The sequence below is a fragment of the Nasonia vitripennis genome (genome assembly GCF_009193385.2).
Source record: "Nasonia vitripennis strain AsymCx chromosome 2 unlocalized genomic scaffold, Nvit_psr_1.1 chr2_random0008, whole genome shotgun sequence".
Taxonomy (NCBI): Eukaryota; Metazoa; Arthropoda; class Insecta; order Hymenoptera; family Pteromalidae; genus Nasonia; species Nasonia vitripennis.
This window is the reverse complement of record NW_022279615.1, coordinates 337,203-361,549: the sequence shown is the minus strand read 5'-3', so window position 1 is coordinate 361,549 and position 24,347 is coordinate 337,203. Positions and strand designations below refer to the sequence as shown.

At 33.5% G+C, this 24,347-nt stretch overlaps 1 protein-coding gene and 1 long non-coding RNA gene across 16 annotated transcripts in view; one reads left to right on the top strand and one right to left on the bottom strand.

Annotated features, from left to right (window-relative positions):
• Window positions 1-24,347, top strand: part of LOC107981239 (zinc metalloproteinase-disintegrin-like batroxstatin-3) — a 584,695-nt gene that overhangs the window by 240,954 nt on the left and 319,394 nt on the right. For all 15 annotated transcript variants that reach the window (XM_032601572.1, XM_031925266.2, XM_031925262.2 and 12 more), the window contains one exon: window positions 10,401-10,470. In XM_032601572.1, the coding sequence (XP_032457463.1) occupies window positions 10,401-10,470 (70 nt within the window). The remainder of the gene's footprint in view (window positions 1-10,400; window positions 10,471-24,347) is intronic.
• Window positions 1-24,347, bottom strand: part of LOC116416510 — a 277,582-nt gene that overhangs the window by 9,836 nt on the left and 243,399 nt on the right. The gene's annotated exons all lie outside the window — the stretch shown is intronic.

Below are 24,347 nucleotides of genomic sequence, written 5' to 3'. Positions count from 1 at the left end.
CGGACGGAAATATCGAAAAAAAATTTTATATAATAAAAAAGTTTTAAACGACTAAAAAAATTGGAAAAAATTTGTAAACATCTATAATAAACAAATTAAGTTTTTCGATTTTTTCATAGATACTACCCTTTAGGGGGTAAACCACCCCTAACACAAAATAACTATAAGTATACTTCAATCCATAATATTTTGTAGAAGGTTTGTATATAAGGGTTTTCGAGATCGCTCTTTGCAAATCTTATATCAGATTTTGAAAATTCAAAATGGCGGAACCAATGTGGTGGACGAAAATGTCGAAAAAAAATTTTAACTTTCATAAAAACTTGTTATAAATGTGTGATCTTTGTAGCCTGTACATGTGAACTAAAGAGCCTTAAACCCTAAACCCCTAAAGAACAAATAGGCTAAAGGGTTGTGCTTTTTAACCAAACCACCTCAAATTCCTAAATTTGTAAACAAGAAAATTCTGTGTGTGAAGCAGTTTTATAATTTCCGTAGAAATTGTTATCAGAATGTTATTGAAATTCCTTTATTGTAAATTCAACTTATATTGTATTTTTGTTTATAATATTAGAGTATAATAATAATCTACAATCTTTTATCTTTTGCCATAGCGCATTTTTTGTATTGAGCATAAAATATATTATTTTACGATGTTTTTACAATAATGGTAGTCCTCATAAAAGTGTTTAAAGCACAATGCTTTTTTGCACCAACCACATCGTACAATTGCAATGTTTGTGCACCCTTCTATTTCACAATGTGTTGCACAAGACTTTCCAAAACTGAAATCTATAGGATTATCAAATTTATCTGGTTTTTCATTGACGTAACCGCTTTTATACCAGGAATATTTAAACAAATCTATATATCTCGGTGAAGACAGTTGGTTGTGAACCAATGATTGAAGTTTAATTATATTATTTCTCACGTAAATTCATATCATGATCCATTAACATTACATTATCAGAAAATGTTCGGACAAAGTTTTTCCAAATACGGAATCCATAGACATCAAGTGGTTGTATTTTTCCTGTGGTTCCAGTTGGAATTTTTTTATGTTAATAATTTTATTTTGTGGCATTGTTTCTTCTATAACTTTGTCACAATGACCACTCCAAGAATCAAGTAATAGTATTGAGTGATGGCCTACATAGGGATAAAATATTTTTTCCAACCAGATTTTGAAGTGATCTGCAATTAAACGACTTACTAATTAACTGATCAACGATATTACAATGTAAAAATTGTTATTAGTTCCCTTACTTGTTGTTAATTTTCCAGATTTGGATGCTTCCACGTACACGTTTTCTGGTCTAAATATGTTTTGTTCTACAATAGGGCCAAACTTGCCACTTGGTTCCTTTAAAACAAGAAATAGCGGTGACAACAGTTGTCCAGTAGCTGATATTAGTGGCTGTATAGTATAACTATGCGTTGTTGCTGAAATTGACTGTACCAGACATTGCACTTGCTTTTCTCCTTCTACTGCTAATGTTCTTCCAGAATGCATTTCTAGCTGAAATCCGCTCTGATCTGTATTATACAAATTTTCGAGTCCAATCCTTGGTATACACGATTTAACGTCATCGATAAATGCTTCAGCTTTAGCCGTAAGTTCTGCACTACTTTCTAGTGTTTTTCTTGTTATGAACTTATTTATTTTCCTAGAAACTATTCGGTGTGCTTGCTTAAATTTGAGTAACCAATGTTTAGAAGCTTTGAATCTAATATCATCAAAACCAATTTCTTTTTTAGCTTGTAAGGCCCATCGAATTATATCTTCATCATGGATAATTGAACCACTGTCGAGAGCTGCTTGAAAATTATCCAGGGTATACTGACAAATTTGTGCTACTTTTTCTCTATACGTGCCACCTTTATTAATTGAATGAGCCCAACGACGTAGCTGACTAATAGATGATACCTTTTTGAATCTGTTTTGCACTGTTTTGAGACTTAAATTTTGCTTCGTTTTGCTACTTCTCCAAAATTCTATAGCTCTTTTTTTGTATTCAAAATCTAGTTCTTCATTATCTGCTGTACATTGATTTGTTGGTGCTATATCCGGATCAGAAAAATGATGTTGCACTTCATCTTCAATTATTTCCACATTATGGTCTTTATACTCTTCTTGAAAATCCAGAGTCATCAGTAATCATTTCTACATCGTTGAAATCATGTGTTGCATCTATTAAAATTTCTTTTATTTTTTCGGCCAACTCTGTTTCGTGATAATTCGTGACACTATCTGGTATGTTTAACGCTTGAAAGTATGCTAATAATAAGTTTAGAACGTTTAACGGATTAATTTTCATTTTTCAATCTAAAATGAAAACAAGCGGTAAAATTTATACAAGCTGTGTTTTTGCATGTAAGGCACGACTGCTACATTTCTACCAGAATAAAACGAGTGAATGTAAATTGAATCAAATCATTAATTTATGCATTGGAGAAGAATTCTCGTTCCACTTTGTGATGTTCGGAAAACTCTATTTTTGGTTTTATTCAACTTTTATTCACTTTGAAATTGAATAATGTAAATCTATATAAAATCACTAAAGAAAATTTTCTACAACTGTATGATACCACTGACAAACAAAAAGACGTACTATTCGTACTTTCCGGCATCGAACTAGAATACCCACAAAACTCACTCACTGCCTAAAAAATAACACAGGCAGCTGAGGTAAACACTCGATGAAAACAATCTAAAAAAAGAACATACTGATTCGCACATATTGTCAACAACTTTTATGAGTGAAAGACATTTATCTGTGGAATTATCATTGAATGTACGATAACATTCATTAAACTAATGAATGCATATAAAATTCCCTTTCAATAACAACGTGTTCTTTAATTGCAAATGAAGTTCGAGTATTAATATTCTTTTATGTATTTTTACCAATAACAAAAATTATCATAGTAATATAATAATAATAATAATAATAAGAAGAATAAGCATAATTGCAATAGCAATAATAACAGTAATACTGATAATAGCAATGATAATGAAAAATAATAATAATAATTAGAATAATATTTATTATTAAATTTAGATTTTTTGATAAATTCATTAAATCGTATCCAATAGTATTATTATGGAATTCCAGACTGTAAATATTTTACTATAGATACAATAATCATTACTTCGAGAATTCATCTAAAAAACGTTTGGCTTACGAAATAATTGTAACAATGAAAAACTCCCAAGTTTGACAACATTAAATTTTATTATAAAACGCAAAAGAGTTTGATAAACTAATTTTATTAACCTATGTTTTTTCATTTGCAAAAAAGTGTGGACTTTTTAAATTTATAAAATTATATAATTATGCAATTTATGAAATACTTTATAATTTATGAAATTACTTTTGAAATTATGCTAATTTATAAAAGCAGAAAAATAAATAATCTTTGATTGAAACATAAAACGAGACGTTATTTGTTACATACAAAATGATAGAATAAAATATCGGTAATATGTCTATACTCGTGTCTACGGTAAAGCATAGGCCTTCGGCTTGTCTGGAGGTTAGGGGTTTGGAGTCGTTTGGTAAAAAGCACAACCATTTAGCCTATTTGTTCTTTAGGGGTTTAGGGTTTAAGGCTCTTTAGTTCACATGTACAGGCTACAAAGATCACACATTTGTAAACAAGTTTTTTTGAAAGTTAAAATTTTTTTTCGACATTTTCGTCCACCACATTGGTTTCGCCATTTTGTATTTTTAAAATCTGATATCAGATTTGTAAAGAGCGATCTCGAAAACCCCTATATACAAACCTTCTACAAAATATTATGGATTGATGTATACTTATAGTTATTTTGTGTTAAGGGTGGTTTACCCCCCTAAGGGGAAGTATCTATGAAAAAACCTAAAAACTTAATTTGTTTATTATAGATGTTTACAAATTTTTTCCAAATTTTTTAGTCGTTTAAAACTTTTTTATTATATAAAATTTTTTTTCGATATTTCCGTCCGCCATATTGGTTCCGCCATTTTGAATTTTCAAAATCTGATAACAGATTTGTAATCAGCGACCTCGAAAACCTCTATATACAAACTTTCTACGAAATATTATGTATTGAATTACATATTTACAGTTATTTTATGTTAGGGGTGGTTTACCCCCTTAGGGATAATATTTATGAAAACACCGAAAGACGTCAACTAAATTTTGTTATTAAGGATGTTTAAACATTTTTTCCAATTTTTTTTAGTCGGTTTAAACATTTTTATTATGAAATTATGCCAAAAAATATATGTTTTCAACCCCTAAACAATAGGGGATGCTACTCTTACTCTTCAAATCACCATGAAATACTTGCTCTTTTTGTAAGAAATAACCTCCAATTTGTTTCATTGAAAAATATTAATTTTAAGCCGAGATATTTAAAAAAAACGCTTTTTGGGGGTTAACTTTAGGGGAGGTTTTTACCCCTTAAAAGTGAAAATTAGCTGAAAAAAAAAAATACGTGTCTCTTATTTTTTTATGTTCTACAACATATATGAAAATCATCAAAATCGGTGAGTTCGGGTTGGGTACCTTTCCTTGTTAGTAATCAATCAGGATCACATATTAAAAGCTTCATAACAAAGGCTATAATTTTTTAAAGACAGTAATACATAATTGAAAATTTGCGTTTTTAATCCGTGTTACTAAATTCTTGTACCAGAAAATCATCAATTAAATGCTTTACAATAAAGCCCATTACTTTTTTAAAAGAGGATACTGTATGTTATGCAAAATCAAACTATCCAGTTTATTAAGATTTATTTTAATCCTTTACTATGAATTGACGTGTTATAAACATCCAATTGTTAGCTGCTCATATATTCGCTACATTCTGATCACCAAACGTTAAGTGGTTGTCCAGAAGCTGAAATATTAGACCTTAAAGTTCGGGCGTTTAACACGCGATCCCTATGCTGGGCCCACACGAAATGTACATTTTTTGTTGATAGCAGTAGAACGCTTTTTACGATTTTGTTGAAAAACTAAAGCAAGATCGAGGACGATATTACAAGTCTTTTGAGACCTTGTGAGCAATGATTTGATGTTTAGTTTCCGAGTTATTGTAATCTAAAATAGGCTTTCGTCAGCCGCACGGGCACACACACTAGGTCTACTAGAGCAGCGAGCCGAACTTTTAGAATAGAGGATAAATAAAATACTCTGTGATGTTAAAATAAGAATAAGATAGTTTATTGTAAGTTTGCTAAATTATCTGTAGTTGGTACGTCTACTGACAATAATAATTACTAGTTTCAAATAGAATCTACTCAATTACAGAAAAATATCTGCTTATTACAGACGTTGTCGGATTTCTTCTAAAACCAAAAAGAAAATCATCTAAATGATTATCTTTTTTCTATGAGCAGTACGAGTATACGTTTTATACACTGTACTGTCACAAGCACCATTACCCTATTATACTTTAAATACGCTAGATAACCTACATATATTTTACAAATATTTCTTTTATATTATTTGAACTGTTATTAATGCTTATGTATGAGTATTCTATTTTCAAGATTTGAAAATCAATTTGGGATTTTTCTTTCATTTTTCGCCTCTTTAATTCTTTTTTTTTCAAACATCTGTCAGTTTTTAACAATCCAGAATTTATGCGCAATGAATAAAAAAGCTGAAGAAAGATGTCTGCTGGGTCGACACTGCAGAGAGCCAAGCTCATGGAGACAGAAAGCTGCATGTGTTTTGCAGCTAAAAGATTAAGAGAGAAGCCATAATTGTTTGCTGAATCCCAAGTGTACTTTACCTTCCCCGAAAATGTACTAGGGGCAAACGGCTGCTTTTCTGATGTTTTCAATAAGCAACTTAATCCACCTCATAAGTTGTTCTGATTTTTATAAAAATTTTTACAGATAGTATTTAAGTTCTGGTGCATAAATTGTGTTGCGTTTTAAGTATCGAAACTGCGAAAATTCTTCTATGAATTTCCGCAGTCTCAATGTGCTGCACGGTAAGAAATTCCCGTGGGTTATTGAAAAAGGTGACGAAAAAATTGATCTTTCTGTTAAATAAGTGAGTTTGCTCTACCAGCAGCGGCCGTCGAGATAGTATACGAAGAAGATACTCGTGTCACCGCTAGTGCATCGCCAGTCAAGATTTCAGTGTCTGGGTCAGGGACCATCCTAGGACTCTCAGCTAATATCGATGGACTGAAGATATCATCGACCGATTGCTCTATGAAACATGCTGAACTGCGACGTCACTAAGAGCTCTTGCTGCTTGATCCCAGCGCGAACCCCTTTAGCTGTAAGGCCTATACCTTGATCCTGTTATTTCATATCCTTATTCGCTTATTCCTCTAAAACGTGTCAAAGATCACAAGGTCCTATTTCTTAAGGGGTCAAGCCTGGGTTAAATCTTGCAAAAAAACAAAAAGATATTCTTCCTACCAAAATTTTTGATTTGATGTAATTTGAAAAAAAAATTCTATTGAAAATATATAAAATATACAACATTTTTATCAAAAAAAAAACATGTATATACCTTGTAAAATCATTGCTAGCAATGTTAATTGATATTTTTTAGATAACAAAATTTGTTGCTAACTATATTTAATTCATATTTTTTAGAAATGTCTCTCGATCGGTCCGAGGGGGCATGTTTAAGGTACATTTTAAGCCCGGATAGAGTAAAGAAGACGGTTCGGATCTTTCAAAAAGCCGTGGCAAGTGACTAAAAACACTTATTTATATAGTGAAATGTCATGAATGTTGGTCAATGATTTTACAAGGTATATACATGTTTTTTTTTCGATAAAAATGGTGTATATTTTATATATTTTCAATAGAATTTTTTTTTTCAAATTACATCAAATCAACATTTTTTGGTAAGAAGAATATCTTTTTGTTTTTTTGCAGGATTTGACCCAGGCTTGACCCCTTAATTTTCAGTAACGGCAACTTTGATCTTAACCTGAGAGGCGCGACACTACTCGGATCATGGTCAACCTGAACTTAGCCGTATACCTCACATGTCATTGGTGCAGCGGAATTCGCCACAGCCGCTTTAACAGACTTCAGCGATACTTTGACTTCTCACTTAGGACCATCCCAAAACGAGATCAGAAGCCTGCGCTCAAAAAACTACTACGTACAGCAGCAGCTGAGTGGCTCCATAGACAACGAGCCCGAGAATGGGTTTATGAGTTCAAGGCGAGATACAATTTCAACAACGATTTCATCAATTTTGACTACGAGTTAAAGGAGGTAAACGTCAACGATAAGCTAATGACCCCCCCCCCTAGGAGATCGGTAGTACTGGAGACCGTCCAGCCTCAAGTTTACCAATATCCGCGAAATTCTGTCACTACAGTAAAACATGTTTTTTGATATATAATATTTTAATAGAACGAAATTTGCTTTTGATTTGTAACGTGCACTTCATTATCTGTGATCCTATACACCCAGACAACAGCTGTGGTCGAAATTAAGGTCTAGCACATCAAAAACTAAAAAGTGCTCTACCTGGGCCCTGCCCTGGGTGACATAGAAAACCTAGATACCATCTACAAAATGCAAGTTACCAGTTGTGAGTTTCTCGCGAAACCCATGCACTTGAATCTAGCGATATTAAAAAATTCTCGTCAGATTATCGCGAAAAATTCAGCAACGATTCTACCAGGGTAGAAAACTTATCTTTCTGAATACACAACAACTTCAGCAGAATCAGCGAGTGATGGCCTTGTAGCTTCACTACCTACTTCAACTTGGCCATTTAATGTACTAGTCTTATCATTTGCTAGCTATTCGCAGATTTTACGTAATCACTTTGCTGAGGGATCTCTAATACAATTTTTCCTCGTAGTGCACAAATTTTCAGAGAAGTTATTCTAATTTTTTTCTAATCCCAATCTGCTTTTAGGATGTCTTAGTCTTAGCCTGTTTGACGGAGGTAAACTGCGGCGGCCCCTGCACGGGGACGTGCCAGATGAGCACACAGGCGAAGCTCATTGTGCTGTGCCTCATGTACTTAAAGAAATTACTTTATAAACCCTTGTTTATAGCTTCGGCAACTCGGCAAATAGATGCCTAGCTGTTAAACCTTATCTCCTCTAACGCCAACATGGGAATCCCCCACACCCTTTGTTTTAAGCCCGTGAAAGCTGGGCATTCACACATCAGGTAGTAGGTGGTCTCCGTTTCGTGCTCGCACGACTTGCAGCTCTTAGAGTCCCTTAGTCCCAAGTTCCACAGGTGGTATCTTACCCACCAATGTCCCGTTAGCCAGCCAACGGCCAGCCTCAGCCTATTCCTGCTTAAGCCCCTTATGAACCGCAGCCACTCACCAGGTGGGCTGCTATAATTTTAATAAACCATCTTTATTATTATTATTAATCCTCGCCGTTAATCTCATTTATCAAACAATTTTCTACAATAAATCTAACTGTATTCAATATTTTAACCCTATTTTAATACAATTTCAGATGCAAATAGCAATTTTTGCTTCCTCCTAGAGGAAGCTTTGTAATAGTAAAATTTTGAGTTTCGTCAAAACTTCTAGAAAATACTTTTTGGTGTGTTAGAAGTTCAAATCAAGTGTTTTTAGAAAATGTCCGTATGGATATGTGTATGTGTATATGTATGTGTGTGGATGTGTGTGTATGTATACCGTAATATTTCTGGAACTACTCCGTCAATACCAATAAAATTGGACATGCATATGTATTTTTGGATTCTGAATTTGGTAAAAACAGTTATTTTTTATTTTCTCAACTATTTATTTTTATAGCCATTTTTTGATTTTTGAAAAACACTATTTTTAGTTTTTTTCAATCATCCCATTGTTACAAACAATTCAGCTATACTTTTCCTCGTTTGGTCCTCGGATCGACCGCTTTATTCGGCAGTTAAATAAAAAAGGTATTTTTTTTTTAATTCATATCTCTAAAACTAAACATCATAACCTCACGAAAAAAATTATGTTGATGGGTCCCGTATCAAACTATATCTCATTAAAATTTCAAGTGATTTGACTACTTATTTTTAGGAATAAATCGAAAACTGGAAACAATGAGTTTTTTTGTGCATTGATTACGGACGTAAAAACGCCTTATTGCACTTAAGTTTTTGGGAAAAAGTAGATATTTTATGTGTTTTGGCTAAGTTCATTGCACAGCTTTCAAACCCCTATGGTTCGTTAGATATCAAGGTTTTAAATTTTCTTTGAAAATTTTTTGATTCTTTATGTCTCTAAAACAATGTAGTCAAATGCTTCAAAATTTTATTTGGTGATTCGCCATAAAAAAATCTATCTGCTGCAAAAATTTTAAACGATTTCGTCAAGCGGTTTTCTAGTAAAAAGCTAAAATGTAAAAATCGTTTTCTCGAAAATTGCGCGAACGACCTATCTAACGAATAACGAAGTCTGTTGTTTTATGATGGTTAGGTTGGTTAGGAACACATGTAAACATGCGTGAATTTCTGTAAAAAAAAATTGACGGCAGTGTTCGTATTCTATAATAAAAAAACAGAGGGGTCTGCAAATTTTTGGAGAATGAACCATCCAAAACTTATATATTAAATTATGTATCAAAAACCGCCTCAAACATTAGCAGGCAGATATACTGTATATTAAAACAATATTTTATTTATTGGACCTATAAATTTAGTTGAAGGAAGCTACGTGCCAATGAATTGGCAGCGATTTTTATATTTGAAACCGGATAGTTCCATTCAAAGTTACGATCATTAATTTCATGAATGATAGTGTTAATGCTTAAAAGTTATGGTATCAAGACTACTTTGTTGGTACTTTAAAAATGTGTATCGCCGTCGACTCGAGAAAAATGTACTGCATTTAATCCAATCCCCACCGTAGTTTCCTGCGCTACGCCAAAAAATGGAGTGAGATTAGGAGAAAGATATGTAGCTGTAATTCCCTTTCACGACGGCGATCGATTATGAACTTTATCTATAACTTTTCCTGAGTGCGGTATGGGATTTTTAAACATATCCTCTAGGCTTTGTTTAAAAATTCCATACCACGCTCAGGAAAAACATGGGCTGGGTATTCCTGCGTGTGTCATTTTTGGGCGTCAGCTCATACGCTGGAATATAGAGCCCTAGGTGCATAATATACTAGTCTAATATTGAATAATTTTTTAAATTTTGAGATTGAAAAACACAATATAGGAAGGGAGCAAAAAATAGTCATTTTGTCCCACTTTATTTCTGATCTTGAGATCATTGCAGCCAAAGGAACCAAAAATAGCTCAATTTATACATGTAGGTAATATAATAAAGGAATCTTATTCTACTTGTGCCTGTTGCTCTGCAAACCCTATTTTCGCTCCTCTTCATATGTGACTGAAATAGACTATTATAATAGAAGTTTTGTTAAATATTATATTTTTTCTGTTGCAGACAACTTTTGGCTCCTAATTTATTACAAAAGGATTATTTAGCTGACGGAGCTCAACAAGTTTCTAAGCAGGTATGTTAACACAAAAACAAATAAGTTTTCTTTTACATTAAATACATTCAGTTTCTGGCACATATTGTATTTGTCCAGTATTATGTCGAGTCAAGTAGTCTATACTACAACATTTTTACTTTTATTTCTTTCTTGAAACGGCTTTGTGTAAATTCGAAATTAAGTAAAAATAAAGAGAGGTTTACGCCTGGTGAGGTTCACTAATCGCTAGCGACAAATAAAATTATACTAAACAAGACTTTTTACACCTGATGCTCTAAGAAATATATGGATCAGTTGTAGGTGTACTATATTTAAACAGCTAGCGGCGGAGATCTTAGTGTATATGAGAGAAAGGAAGCAAATTCACTGTAAATGAAGAACTCCTGGCAACACAAGTGAATTCAATTTGAAAATATATTATAAATTAAATTACTGTACACGGTTTCGATTACATGCACTTCTGTGCGATACTCAAGCAAAGGGCTGTAGAGAGCGCAGGAAAGTGCCCCTGGCAAAAAAACTACGTGATGAATCACGTGATTGATCACGTTGTTGAGTCTTTACTTTAAGTCTTTTGTAATTATATTGTATACATTAAGATGTAATTACTTAGTCCACGATGCTTGGCCACTACTGATTTGCTGTCAATCCTTGATGTTGATCTTTGCTGATGCTGCTACTGCGAGAGTCGTGTGCAGGAGATCGAAATAAATAACACGTACGGTTGAAGTTGTATTTACAATTTATTTAGTATAATTGCAAAAAACCGAATAAAAGATTAATTGCTGCTAGCTCTGTCAACAGACTGCTTAATAGGTATTATCAAGTCCACTTGTAACCTCCCTCGATCCACTTATTAATCACATTCATCAAAACAAAGTATAACGCTTAAATCGAATTTTTACAATCATACCAAAATGCGTCTCAGGACGTAACAACGTGACTATTTGGCGTGATTTCTCACGTGAGAAATCTTGTTAAAAATCACTCATAAAATTGAAATTTTTGTTTTGATTGAAACAAATTATTTTGTTTTTAGTAAACTAATATGAAAAATACATTCGCTAATCCAAATAAATTGTCCAAGAAAAAAATGAATAAAAACTTGGTCCTAACCGAGGATCTAACCCCGGTCCTTAACTTCACAATCCATTATCTTACTTCCTAAGGCATTTTTACTTGACCTAATAATGATGACTTAAAGATCATATATGAATCTTAGTTATATATCATTTACATGTCTAGACCATCTGCTGCTATTTATTTGATAAAATAAGGAAAATAATTCTAGTAACATATTAAAAAAATTAATTACCAAGTAAACATAAGTTTATTTGATGTTTTAATACTTATAAATTAGAATAATTCTTCTATACTTATAGTACATTACGATACGAGGACACAAAGTAGGTCGTTCCCGCGCGAGCGAAGCGAGCGCTGGATGACCTACGTGCGCACGAGTATTGTACGATTTTTTTCCTACGGAAATTCACAGTGTTCAATTTGGCATACACATTTGCGTGCAAAGAGACTAACCCAGACACTAAGAAGAGCATGTGCGAAAGTAGCCAAGCGTGCGCAGCAAAGTAGCGAGCGTGCGAGAGCGTAACAAGGGAGAGCATGCACATGCTCGAGCGGGTTTGTACACGAGCGAAGCGAGTGATGCAAAGGAGCGTGCTTGCTACTTTCCCGCATGCTCAGATATTTTCCAGCACGCTCTTCTCAGCGTGTGCGCAAAGTGAGACTTTGCGCACGTAAGTAGAAAAATAAGATAATGTTAATATCAAACTAGCAAAAAAACATGTCAGTTGTCTTTCTTGGATTTATTTATAAAACTAATAAATCCAAAAATCTATCACCTGATTTTATATTTTAGAATATTTAATTATACAACCCTGGTAGCAGCGTTCCCGAGAAAGTACCTGAAAAGTACCGAGATTTTTTAAATCTAGCAGTTTTCTAGAGTAGAATCTAGATGAAAACCCCGATAAATCAGACATGATTTCTGGAAGAAATCTCGGTAGAATTTTTTCTCCACTATGATTTGTTCATATAACCTTACTTTTCACACCAATAATCCTACTCTGCATTGACATTGTTTGAAAATATTCATAAATTGATGAATATATACCCTATAAATTCATCTACAATGTTTTTTGAAGGGGAAACATGATTTTCAAAGTGCCCATTAATAGTGAAACCCTAACCCTATTCATGCATGCTCTCATACATGACAGTATGTACAGCATTGGGTACTGACAGACTTTATATTATTCAAGTACAATTACTGTGTAAAAAGTGTCATCGATGCACTCAAAGTCACCAATGATGAGGTTTGCACAGTTATTTCAATCTCATCAGTATGCGAGCCAGTTACTCTCAACCACCAAATCTCTCATAATCATGATAAATCCATGATATTAAATGTGCATGTCTGTTCTTATGCGTTAAGACTAGTTCAATTATTAAGAAACAGACTGCCATATCAGTTTTTACTTAACAGTCTTGGTTCGGCTTTTCACCCTAAACCCTATGGCTTCGGCGTCAAAAAAAAGGTGGGTCTATACATGAAAGTTGAATTTATAAACTAGAATAAATTCTACTCAATATATTGTTACGACATGCCAATACAAATTAAGTTGCAAAATTTTAGCTCTCTAAGTATGATACTTTTCAAGTGAGAGCTAAATCAAATTTTTATTGATTTCGACTACTTTTTTCACAACTTTATTTTGGTTCTCTTTTGAAAAGTATCATACTTAGAGAGCTAAAATTTTGCAACTTAATTTGTATTGGCATGTCGTAACAATATATTGAGTAGAATTTATTCTAGTTGATATGCATTCAACTTTCATGTATAGACCCACCTTTTTTTTTGACGCCGAAGCCATAGGGTTTAGGGTGAAAAGCCGAACCAAGACTGTTAAGTAAAAACTGATATGGCAGTCTGTTTCTTAATAATTGAACTAGTCTTAACGCAAAAGAACAGACATGCACTTTTAATATCATGGATTTATCATGATTATGAGAGATTTGGTGGTTGAGAGTAACTGGCTCGCATACTGATGAGATTGAAATAACTGTGCAAACCTCATGGTTGGTGACTTTGAGTGCATCGATGACACTTTTTATACAGTAATTGCACTTGAACAACACAAAGTTAGTCGGTACAGCATGCTTTTACATACTGACATATATGACAGTATGCATGTGTAGGATTAGGTTTTCACTCTTAATGGGCACTTTGAAAATCATATTTTCTCTTTTAAATCATTTTAGATGAATTAATAGGCTAAATATTCACCATTTAACATTGACTGAAACTGTGAAAACTGTAGTTCTGTCTGCTATACAATTCTGCTGTATAACATAGCAGACAGACTCTACAATGCACGTCATATACTTTTAGTATGCCTTTGCCTGGCCTGAACCGTACGCGCATGCGCAACAAATTAAGAGAACTTCTGCTACTCAGGTTTCAGCGTAGAAACTACGCATATTTCTCGACGGAATCTGGGTTTCATTTCTACCGACTCGCTAGGGAACGGGCCAGACCTTATCGGCCATTTGCTACCAGGGAAGTGATGTCTTTTTGTCTTCACTTTCAATTCACAATAACAACGCTATTAGCAAATTAAATTTTTTGAAAAAAGTTAGTTGTATTTTTGTAAGTATATAAATCTAATTAAAACTTTTGCATGCAAAAAAATTTCGAAGCATGCTGATTGACCCGGAAAGGAAACAAAAGAGTTGCTAAACTCTATGAATAACGGTTTATAAGGGCTATGAGAAGTTTATTTCACAGATCCTAATGTATTTAGTTACATTTTTTTATATACTTTATTTGTAAATTTTTCTAGACAATACAAATTACAATAATATTTTAATAGTATACAAATTTTAATAATACTTATGCATTTTCAGCTACATTTAACATTGCTGAAAACATAGTTTGCAAATTTTTTTTGGATCGCCTTTTGATGTTGATTGTTTAAAATCTTGAATTGATATCTTTTCCCGCTTCTTGTACCCCTATATTTTCCTACAATTGAATAATTAGTTTTATTACCCTGAACATTTTCTTTAAGATGTAAAATATTTTGATCATTATGTAATATATATTACTTTTATGTTTAGGCAAATTATTTTTTGCATTAAATGAATCTATTGTTGAATTTTGACGTTGACGATAATCTGAAACCTACAGGAGTAAATAATTTCAAATATAAATATTTAGGTGATAAATAATCTTGGTAGAAAATTCGTAATTAAAGTTATTGATGGAAAACCTACTTTTCAAGTATTGGCAATAGTGCAATTATTGAGCAAAGAATTAATCGCACGAAAATCTCGATTATTAAATTTCAGCATAACGCTAATCTCTCAAAGCGATATTATCATTTTAATTTCCTAAGTATATTCGTTATTATTAAAGGAATACAAATAATCTTATGGAATTCTAAAAATTTTAAATTTCTAAAAAGATTTCTTATAAGTTTTGTTGCAGTGAAACTACTAACTCTATAGCCTACTGTATTTTCGGTTCCTAATGCATTCTTACATGCAAAAAGTAATGTTTTACTTTATCGTTTATATTAGTAGATTAGTGAGAATGTTTACTTTTAAGAGTAACAAGTGATTTTATAAGAAGTTTGATGTTTGTTTTTAAATTTTGCTTTTGCTTTTATTCGAAAACTAACATGTCCTAGAGTGCTCATGATTTATATTTACATTTAATTTGCTATTGTAAATATATGTTCAGAATTAAATAGATTTTTAGTTCCACATTAAAAGTATTTTAGTTAATAGCAATTCAAATTTGATTATTTTTTTACAGTTATAAAAGAAATGTATGTGCAAAACATCAGATCTTTAGATCTATTATAATATAATCTATTATAAGCCGTGTAGGAAGGCTCGAAAGCACTTATGTTCGCTCAAAAACTGCGTAAGGATGTAATTCACTTCCCTGTATCGTCTTTTGGTCCAGTCAACAATCCGTGGTATGAGGCGGTGCTTCCATCGCCCCTTTTTACTGGAGTCCCATCGTCATTGCCAATCAGCTAGGGTTTGTTCCTTCACTGATTTTCTAACTTCCTTTAAAGTATTGTCACTACGCCGGTTTTCTTAGTATAAATATATTCTTTCGTTCTGTTGCTAGCAAGTCAATAGGTGGCATACCTGAGATTAAGCACACTGTATCTTCTGATACTGTTCGTTAGGCAGAAGCAAGTCGCAATGCACTTTTCCGATAAACTGTTGACAGCTCTTGTGCGTAGGACTTCACCAACATGGCGTCCGCTCATATTAGGGCACCGTATAACATAATTAATGTAGTTACCTTGGCTAGGAGTAACCTTCGACTCTGCGTTGGTCCACCCACATTTGGCATCAGTCGCGATAGTGCAGCACTGTCTTTTGCTGCCTTATTGCTCACCCTCTCGAGATGCTGCTAAAACGTTAGTCTAGCATCCATGGTGATTCTTAGGTACTTAATGGTCGGCATTTCGTGCCCGTTCACTGTCAGTGTTATTGTTTCTATTTTCTTTCTACTAGATATAAGGATAGCCTCCGTTTTATGGCTAGCAAGCTCAAGTCCAGTCTGCTTTAGCCAATCGTGGATTATACCTACTGCTTCGTTAGCGATTTCCGTCACCTCTCCCTTTTGCTTTGCTGCTACTACTGCTGCAATTTACCTGCGAATCCTGCAACCGTTGCCCCTTCGAGTAGCTCTAGCCTAAGTACTACATCGTACATAATGTTCCACAATAATGGGCCAAGCACTAATCATTGTCGGACCCCTCCGGTTACTTTATAGGTTTTCATAATCCTTCTTATATATACAGGTATCTCTCTTTTCGTAGCGCCTCGTCTATCTTGTCCTTGCTGAGTTAAACGCATTTTAACATCCAGTGTAACAATAGCACAGTACTTCTTGGCTGCTTCTTTTCATCTCTTCCCTTCTATTGCAGTTCTAGCGGTGTCGACTATTAAGCTTACGGAGTCAACAGTGGAGCATTTTTTCCCGAAGCTGTATTAATATTTCGCTAGTTCACCTTGTTCTTTAATGACTTTGTTCATTCTAACGCCGATTATGGGCTCTAAAATCTTGCCTGGAGTGTCCTGCATGCAAAGTGAAATGTATAAGGCAGCTCCTTCAGGTGGCTTATCTCCTTTTGGTAGTAGTACTAGTACCAGGCGTTGCTTCGTCTAGTTAGAAAACGTCCCTTGTTTGAGACATTAATTGTACAGGTCCACAAAGACATCGAAGCGTGTCTGTATAGCATGTTTCAATGCAATATTGGGTATGCTATCCAGACCTGGAGCCTTGTTGTTCCCAATTCTTTTGCATGCAGTCAGTGATTCCTCTGTGCTTATTGTTGGAATGATTTCGTCATTTGCCTTTGCTTCAGGGATAGCTGTTACTTTCAGTTGAAGGTAAAACAGCATAGCCACAATACGGTACATATAACCTTACTTTATCTTCTTTATTACTACTTGGTATCCCTCAGGGTTCTAGCTCAACCTCGTCCTGTAACTCTTTAAGGCACCGTCGTATATTTTCTTAGATTTTTTTCTGGGATATCCTTTAGCATCCTTTATTTCTTTGTTTTGGGTGTTTACGACTTATTGACCTCGACTAGTCTTGTAGTGTTTTTTCCTAACCCGCTGTTCCTGTCTTCTGGTTCGATGACACTCACTGCGGGCAGCGTCAATTACTTTATCCCACCAGTATACTAGCGGTAGTCTATTATTGGGAGCCTTTGTCGACATCGTTGCGTCGCAGGCTAGGGTAATATTTCCTATTACCTGCTCGACCTTATCGTTCACAGAACCGATCAGTGGCAATTTTTCTAGAGCTAACAGAAATGTTTCCTTGTCATAATCCTTCGTTTTTCAACTGTCTCTCTTCAACCTTGCACTCCTGTTGGATCTCCGTTTTGATTTTCCTATTTTTATTTTATCATCGTTTGGTGGTCACTAGTTGTGTAATAATCGCTCACCGTCCACAATACAACTGAGACAATCAGGTAGCTGCTACAAGCGTGAGATCTATAATGGACCATGCATCTCCTCTTTGAAATGTGTAAAAGCATCCCTGGTTAAGACTAACAAGGAAAGGTACCCAACCCGAACTCACCGATTTTGATGATTTTCATATATGTTGTAGAACATAAAAAAATAAGAGACACGTATTTTTTTTTATCGGCTAATTTTCACTTTTAAGGGGTAAAAACCTCCCCTAAAGTTAACCCCCAAAAAGCGTTTGTTTTTAAATATCTCGGCTTAAAATTAATATTTTTCAATGAAACAAATTGGAGGTTATTTCTTAGAAAAAGAGCAAGTATTTCATGGTGATTTGAAGAGTAAGGGTAGCATCCCCTATTTTTTAGGGGTTGAAAACATATATTTTTTGGCATAATTTTATAATAAAAATGTTTAAACCGACTAAAAAAAATTGGAAAAAATGTTTAAACATCCTTAATAACAAAATTTAGTTGACGTCTTTCGGTGTTTTCATAAATATTACCCCTAAGGGGGTAAACCACCCCTAACACAAAATAACTGTAAATATGTAATTCAATACATAATATTTCGTAGAAAGTTTGTATATAGAGGTTTTCGAGGTCGCTGATTACAAAACTGTTATCAGATTTTGAAAATTCAAAATGGCGGATCCAATATGGCGGACGGAAATATCGAAAAAAATTTTATATAATAAAAAAGTTTTAAACGACTAAAAAATTTGGAAAAAATTTGTAAACATCTATAATTAACAAATTAAGTTTTTCGGTTTTTTCATAGATACTTCCCCTTAGGGGGGTAAACCACACCTAACACAAAATAACTATAAGTATACTTCAATCCATAATATTTTGTAGAAGGTTTGTATATAGAGGTTTTCGAGGTCGCTGATTACAAATCTGTTATCAGATTTTGAAAATTCAAAATGGCGGATCCAATATGGTGGACGGAAATATCGAAAAAAAATTTTAACTTTCAAAAAAACTTGTTTACAAATGTGTGATCTTTGTAGCCTGTACATGTGAACTAAAGAGCCTTAAACCCTAAACCCCTAAAGAACAAATAGGCTAAATGGTTGTGCATTTTAACCAAACGACTCCAAACCCCTAACCTCCAGACAAGCCGAAGGCCTATGCTTTACCGTAGACACGAGTATAGACATATTACCAATATTTTATTCTATCATTTCGTATGTAAAAAATAACGTCTCGTTTTATGTTTCAATCAAAGATTATTTATTTTTCTGCTTTTATAAATTAGCATAATTTCAAAAGTAATTTCATAAATTATAAAGTATTTCATAAATTGCATAATTATATAATTTTATAAATTCAAAAAGTCCACACTTTTTTGCAAATGAAAAAACATAGGTTAATAAAATTAGTTTATCAAACTCTTTTGCGTTTTGTAATAAAATTTAATGTTGTCAAACTTGGGAGTTTTTCATTGTTACAATTATTTCGTAAGCCAAACGTTTTTTAGATGAATTCTCGAAGTAATGATTATTGTATCTATAGTAAAATATTTACAGTCTGGAATTCCATAATAATACTATTTGATACGATTTAATGAATTTATCAAAAAATCTAAATTTAATAATAAATATTATTCTAATTATTATTATTATTTTTCATTATCATTGCTATTATCAGTATTACTGTTATTATTGCTATTGCAATTATGCTTATTCTTCTTATTATTATTATTATTATTATATTACTATGATAATTTTTGTTATTGGTAAAAATACATAAAAGAATATTAATACTCGAACTTCATTTGCAATTAAAGAACACGTTGTTATTGAAAGGGAATTTTATATGCATTCATTAGTTTAATGAATGTTATCGTACATTCAATGATAATTCCACAGATAAATGTCTTTCACTCGTAAAAGTTGTTGACAATATGTGCGAATCAGTATGTTCTTTTTTTAGATTGTTTTCATCGAGTGTTTACCTCAGCTGCCTGTGTTATTTTTTAGGCAGTGAGTGAGTTTTGTGGGTATTCTAGTTCGATGCCGGAAAGTACGAATAGTACGTCTTTTTGTTTGTCAGTGGTATCATACAGTTGTAGAAAATTTTCTTTAGTGATTTTATATATATTTACATTATTCAATTTCAAAGTGAATAAAAGTTGAATAAAACCAAAAATAGAGTTTTCCGAACATCGCAAAGTGGAACGAGAATTCTTCTCCAATGCATAAATTAATGATTTGATTCAATTTACATTCACTCGTTTTATTCTGGTAGAAATGTAGCAGTCGTGCCTTACATGCAAAAACACAGCTTGTATAAATTTTACCGCTTGTTTTCATTTTAGATTGAAAAATGAAAATTAATCCGTTAAACGTTCTAAACTTATTATTAGCATACTTTCAAGCGTTAAACATACCAGATAGTGTTACGAATTATCACGAAACAGAGTTGGCCGAAAAAATAAAAGGAATTTTAATAGATGCAACACATGATTTCAACGATGTAGAAATGATTACTGATGACTCTTTGGATTTTCAAGAAGAGTATAAAGACCATAATGTGGAAATAATTGAAGATGAAGTGCAACATCATTTTCCTGATCCGGATATAGCACCAACAAATCAATGTACAGCAGATAATGAAGAACTAAATTTTGAATACAAAAAAAGAGCTGTAGAATTTTGGAGAAGTAGCAAAACGAAGCAAAATTTAAGTCTCAAAACAGTGCAAAACAGATTCAAAAAAGTATCATCTATTAGTCAGCTACGTCGTTGGGCTCATTCAATTAATAAAGGTGGCACGTATAGAGAAAAAGTAGCACAAATTTGTCAGTATACCCTGGATAATTTTCAAGCAGCTCTCGACAGTGGTTCAATTATCCATGATGAAGATATAATTCGATGGGCCTTACAAGCTAAAAAAGAAATTGGTTTTGATGATATTAGATTCAAAGCTTCTAAACATTGGTTACTCAAATTTAAGCAAGCACACCGAATAATTTCTAGGAAAATAAATAAGTTCATAACAAGAAAAACACTAGAAAGTAGTGCAGAACTTACGGCTAAAGCTGAAGCATTTATCGATGACGTTAAATCGTGTATACCAAGGATTTGACTCGAAAATTTGTATAATACAGATCAGAGCGGATTTCAGCTAGAAATGCATTCTGGAAGAACATTAGCAGTAGAAGGAGAAAAGCAAGTGCAATGTCTGGTACAGTCAATTTCAGCAACAACGCATAGTTATACTATACAGCCACTAATATCAGCTACTGGACAACTGTTGTCACCGCTATTTCTTGTTTTAAAGGAACCAAGTGGCAATTTTGGCCCTATTGTAGAACAAAACATATTTAGACCAGAAAACGTGTACGTGGAAGCATCCAAATCTGGAAAATTAACAACAAGTAAGGGAACTAATAACAATTTTTACATTGTAATATCGTTGATCAGTTAATTAGTAAGTCGTTTAATTGCAGATCACTTCAAAATCTGGTTGGAAAAAATATTTTATCCCTATGTAGGCCATCACTCAATACTATTTCTTGATTCTTGGAGTGGTCATTGTGACAAAGTTATAGAAGAAACAATGCCACAAAATAAAATTATTAACATAAAAAAATTCCAACTGGAACCACAGGAAAAATACAACCACTTGATGTCTATGGATTCCGTATTTGGAAAAACTTTGTCCGAACATTTTCTGATAATGTAATGTTAATGGATCATGATATGAATTTACATGTGAGAAATAATATAATTAAACTTCAATCATTGGTTCACAACCAACTGTCTTCACCGAGATATATAGATTTGTTTAAATATTCCTGGTATAAAAACGTCAATGAAAAACCAGATAAATTTGATAATTCTATAGATTTCAGTTTTGGAAAGTCTTGTGCAAAACATTGTGAAATAGAAGGGTGCACAAACATTGCAATTGTACGATGTGGTTGGTGCAAAAAAGCATTGTGCTTTAAACACTTTTATGAGGACTACCATTATTGTAAAAACATCGTAAAATAATATATTTTATGCTCAATACAAAAAATGCACTATGGCAAAAGATAAAAGATTGTAGATTATTATTATACTCTAATATTATAAACAAAAATAAATTATAAATTGAATTTACAATAAAGGAATTTCAATAACATTCTGATAACAATTTCTACGGAAATTATAAAACTGCTTCACACACAGAATTTTCTTGTTTACAAATTTAGGAATTTGAGGTGGTTTGGTTAAAAAGCACAACCATTTAGCCTATTTGTTCTTTAGGGGTTTAGGGTTTAAGGCTCTTTAGTTCACATGTACAGGCTACAAAGATCACACATTTGTAAACAAGTTTTTTTGAAAGTTAAAATTTTTTTTCGATATTTCCGTCCACCATATTGGATCCGCCATTTTGAATTTTCAAAATCTGATATCAGATTTGCAAAGAGCGATCTCGAAAACCCTTATATACAAACCTTCTACAAAATATTATGGATTGAAGTATACTTATAGTTATTTTGTGTTAGGGGTGGTTTACCCCCTAAAGGGTAGTATCTATGAAAAAATCGAAAAACTTAATTTGTTTATTATAGATGTTTACAAATTTTTTCCAATTTTTTTAGTCGTTTAAAACTTTTTTATTATATAAAATTTTTTTTCGATATTTCCGTCCTATTGGTTCCGCCATTTTGAATTTTCAAAATCTGATAACAGATTTGTAATCAGCGACCTCGAAAACCTCTATATACAAACTTTCTACGAAATATTATGTATTGAATTACATATTTACAGTTATTTTGTGTTAGGGGTGGTTTACCCCCTTAGGGGTAATATTTATGAAAACACCGAAAGACGTCAACTAAATTTTGTTATTAACGATGTTTAAACATTTTTTCCAATTTTTTTTAGTCGGTTTAAACATTTTTATTATAAAATTATGCCAAAAAATATATGTTTTCAACCCCTAAAAAATAGGGGATGCTACTCTTACTCTTCAAATCACCATGAAATATTTGCTCTTTTTGTAAGAAATAACCTTCAATTTGTTTCATTGAAAAATATTAATTTTAAGCCGAGATATTTAAAAAAAATGCTTTTTGGGGGTTAACTTTAGGGGAGGTTTTTACCTCTTAAAAGTGAAAATTAGCCGATAAAAAAAAATACGTGTCTCTTATTTTTTTATGTTCTACAACATATATGAAAATCATCAAAATCGGTGAGTTCGGGTTGGGTACCTTTCCTTGTAAGTCTAGAAGGGCAAATGCTTCCAATAGCACTTATCCTTTTTCGTACGTCCACTGGTCTCCCTACTCTACTGCCCAGGTGTTAAAATCGCCTGCTATCAGAGACGCATATTAGCTGTACATGTGTACTCCTGCGGCCTTAGCACGCACAAATCCTTCATTACGTTTGTCATTTTTTTCCTGGAAAGCAGCGTCTCCGCATGCCCATATCGCCGCTTTACCAGTACTGTCCATATCTTACGATGGTTTGTCCAGGTCTCTGTATTTTTCAAAGGCGGTGGCTATGTCAATCTCTGTCTCACGGACATACTGGCTCAGTAGGTCCTGTGCAGTCACACAGTGGTTTATGTTCAACTGCACTTTTTTCATTTTTTTCTTTTGTCAATGGCTTTTACTGCAGCTTGGTAAACTGGACATGTGTATCTACCAGCTGCACATGTGGTCACTCTTCGCACCTGTACCTTCTTTGCAGAGTACAAAGTTGGGTTGGTTCTTATACTCCTTCGCTTTGTGGCCATCTATTTTCTATTTAAAGCAAAGCTTACTTCTATCTTCAGTTACTATGAAGTTTCTGCCTATATGGCTAAGACCTAGGCATTATAACACCTAAGTAGCTTGTTTTTGTAGATAGCCAGCCAGATTCTACGTTTGACCCATCCTATCCTGATCTTCCGTAGCTTAGTGATCTTAGCCGCTATCTGAGCTGGTACCTATATCACGGCAATCTGCATGTCACCGTACGTCTTTCGCATAGATCTTATCGTAAAGTCTTCTATGATGTTTTCTTCGCCAATTTTCTTCTGTAGTGCTTCTAGTACCTTTTCTTTTGAGGTAAGCAGGTCCAAAATTCTTACTTAAATGGTTTCTTCTTGCTGTAGTGCTTTTATTGTGGCGCCTTTAAAACGGTGCGTTGTCTGTCGCAAGGCCGCTCGTCTCCGGATAAATGATAATTGCTTTTTGCAATCATTAATCGCGACTTTTTTTTGTTTTTGTGCGAGTGGAGAAAAAAGGAACGCCAACGAGGAGACAAGGGGATTCAAGGAAATCGCCGACCAGTATGGAGAGAATTGGGGGAAAGAGTGTCGCGAGCGCAAAGTGTAGCTCTGCTGCGACAGAACATCGAAATCTTGTCCGTGAGAGAAAGAGAGAGAGAGAGAGAGAGAGAGAGAGGGTTATAGTTTCTGTGTGTAAGATAGAGATTGAGAGCGGTGAAGACCGAAATAAAGAGAGAAAGTTTCAATTGTTATCGAATAGACTTATTTTTTCGACATTCCCGATTACCCCGATTCGGGTTGATCTAGCGGTTCTCCCTCTGAGATCTAGGCCAGGATCCGGAGGATTATAAATAATAGTAACGCGGATAAGGGGCCGTAAAACGAAAGGGAAAATTTGTTTGCGGATTTTTCCACGTCACACCTTCCACTAGTACTGCTTTAACCATTTCTTGGAAGTCCGAGGTTTTGACTTCTTTTGTGCATTTAAGCTTTATAAGAAGATCTTTTGCCACTGTTCTGCGTATTCTATTTACGCTATCTCCTAGTTTGTGAAGTAAAAGGGTTAATTCCATTTTTGACAAAATGCCTGCATAGCTCTTTCCTTCTGCAGCTTTAATGATTAGAGCATCCGGTCTGGGGGTTCTTACCCGCTTTGGT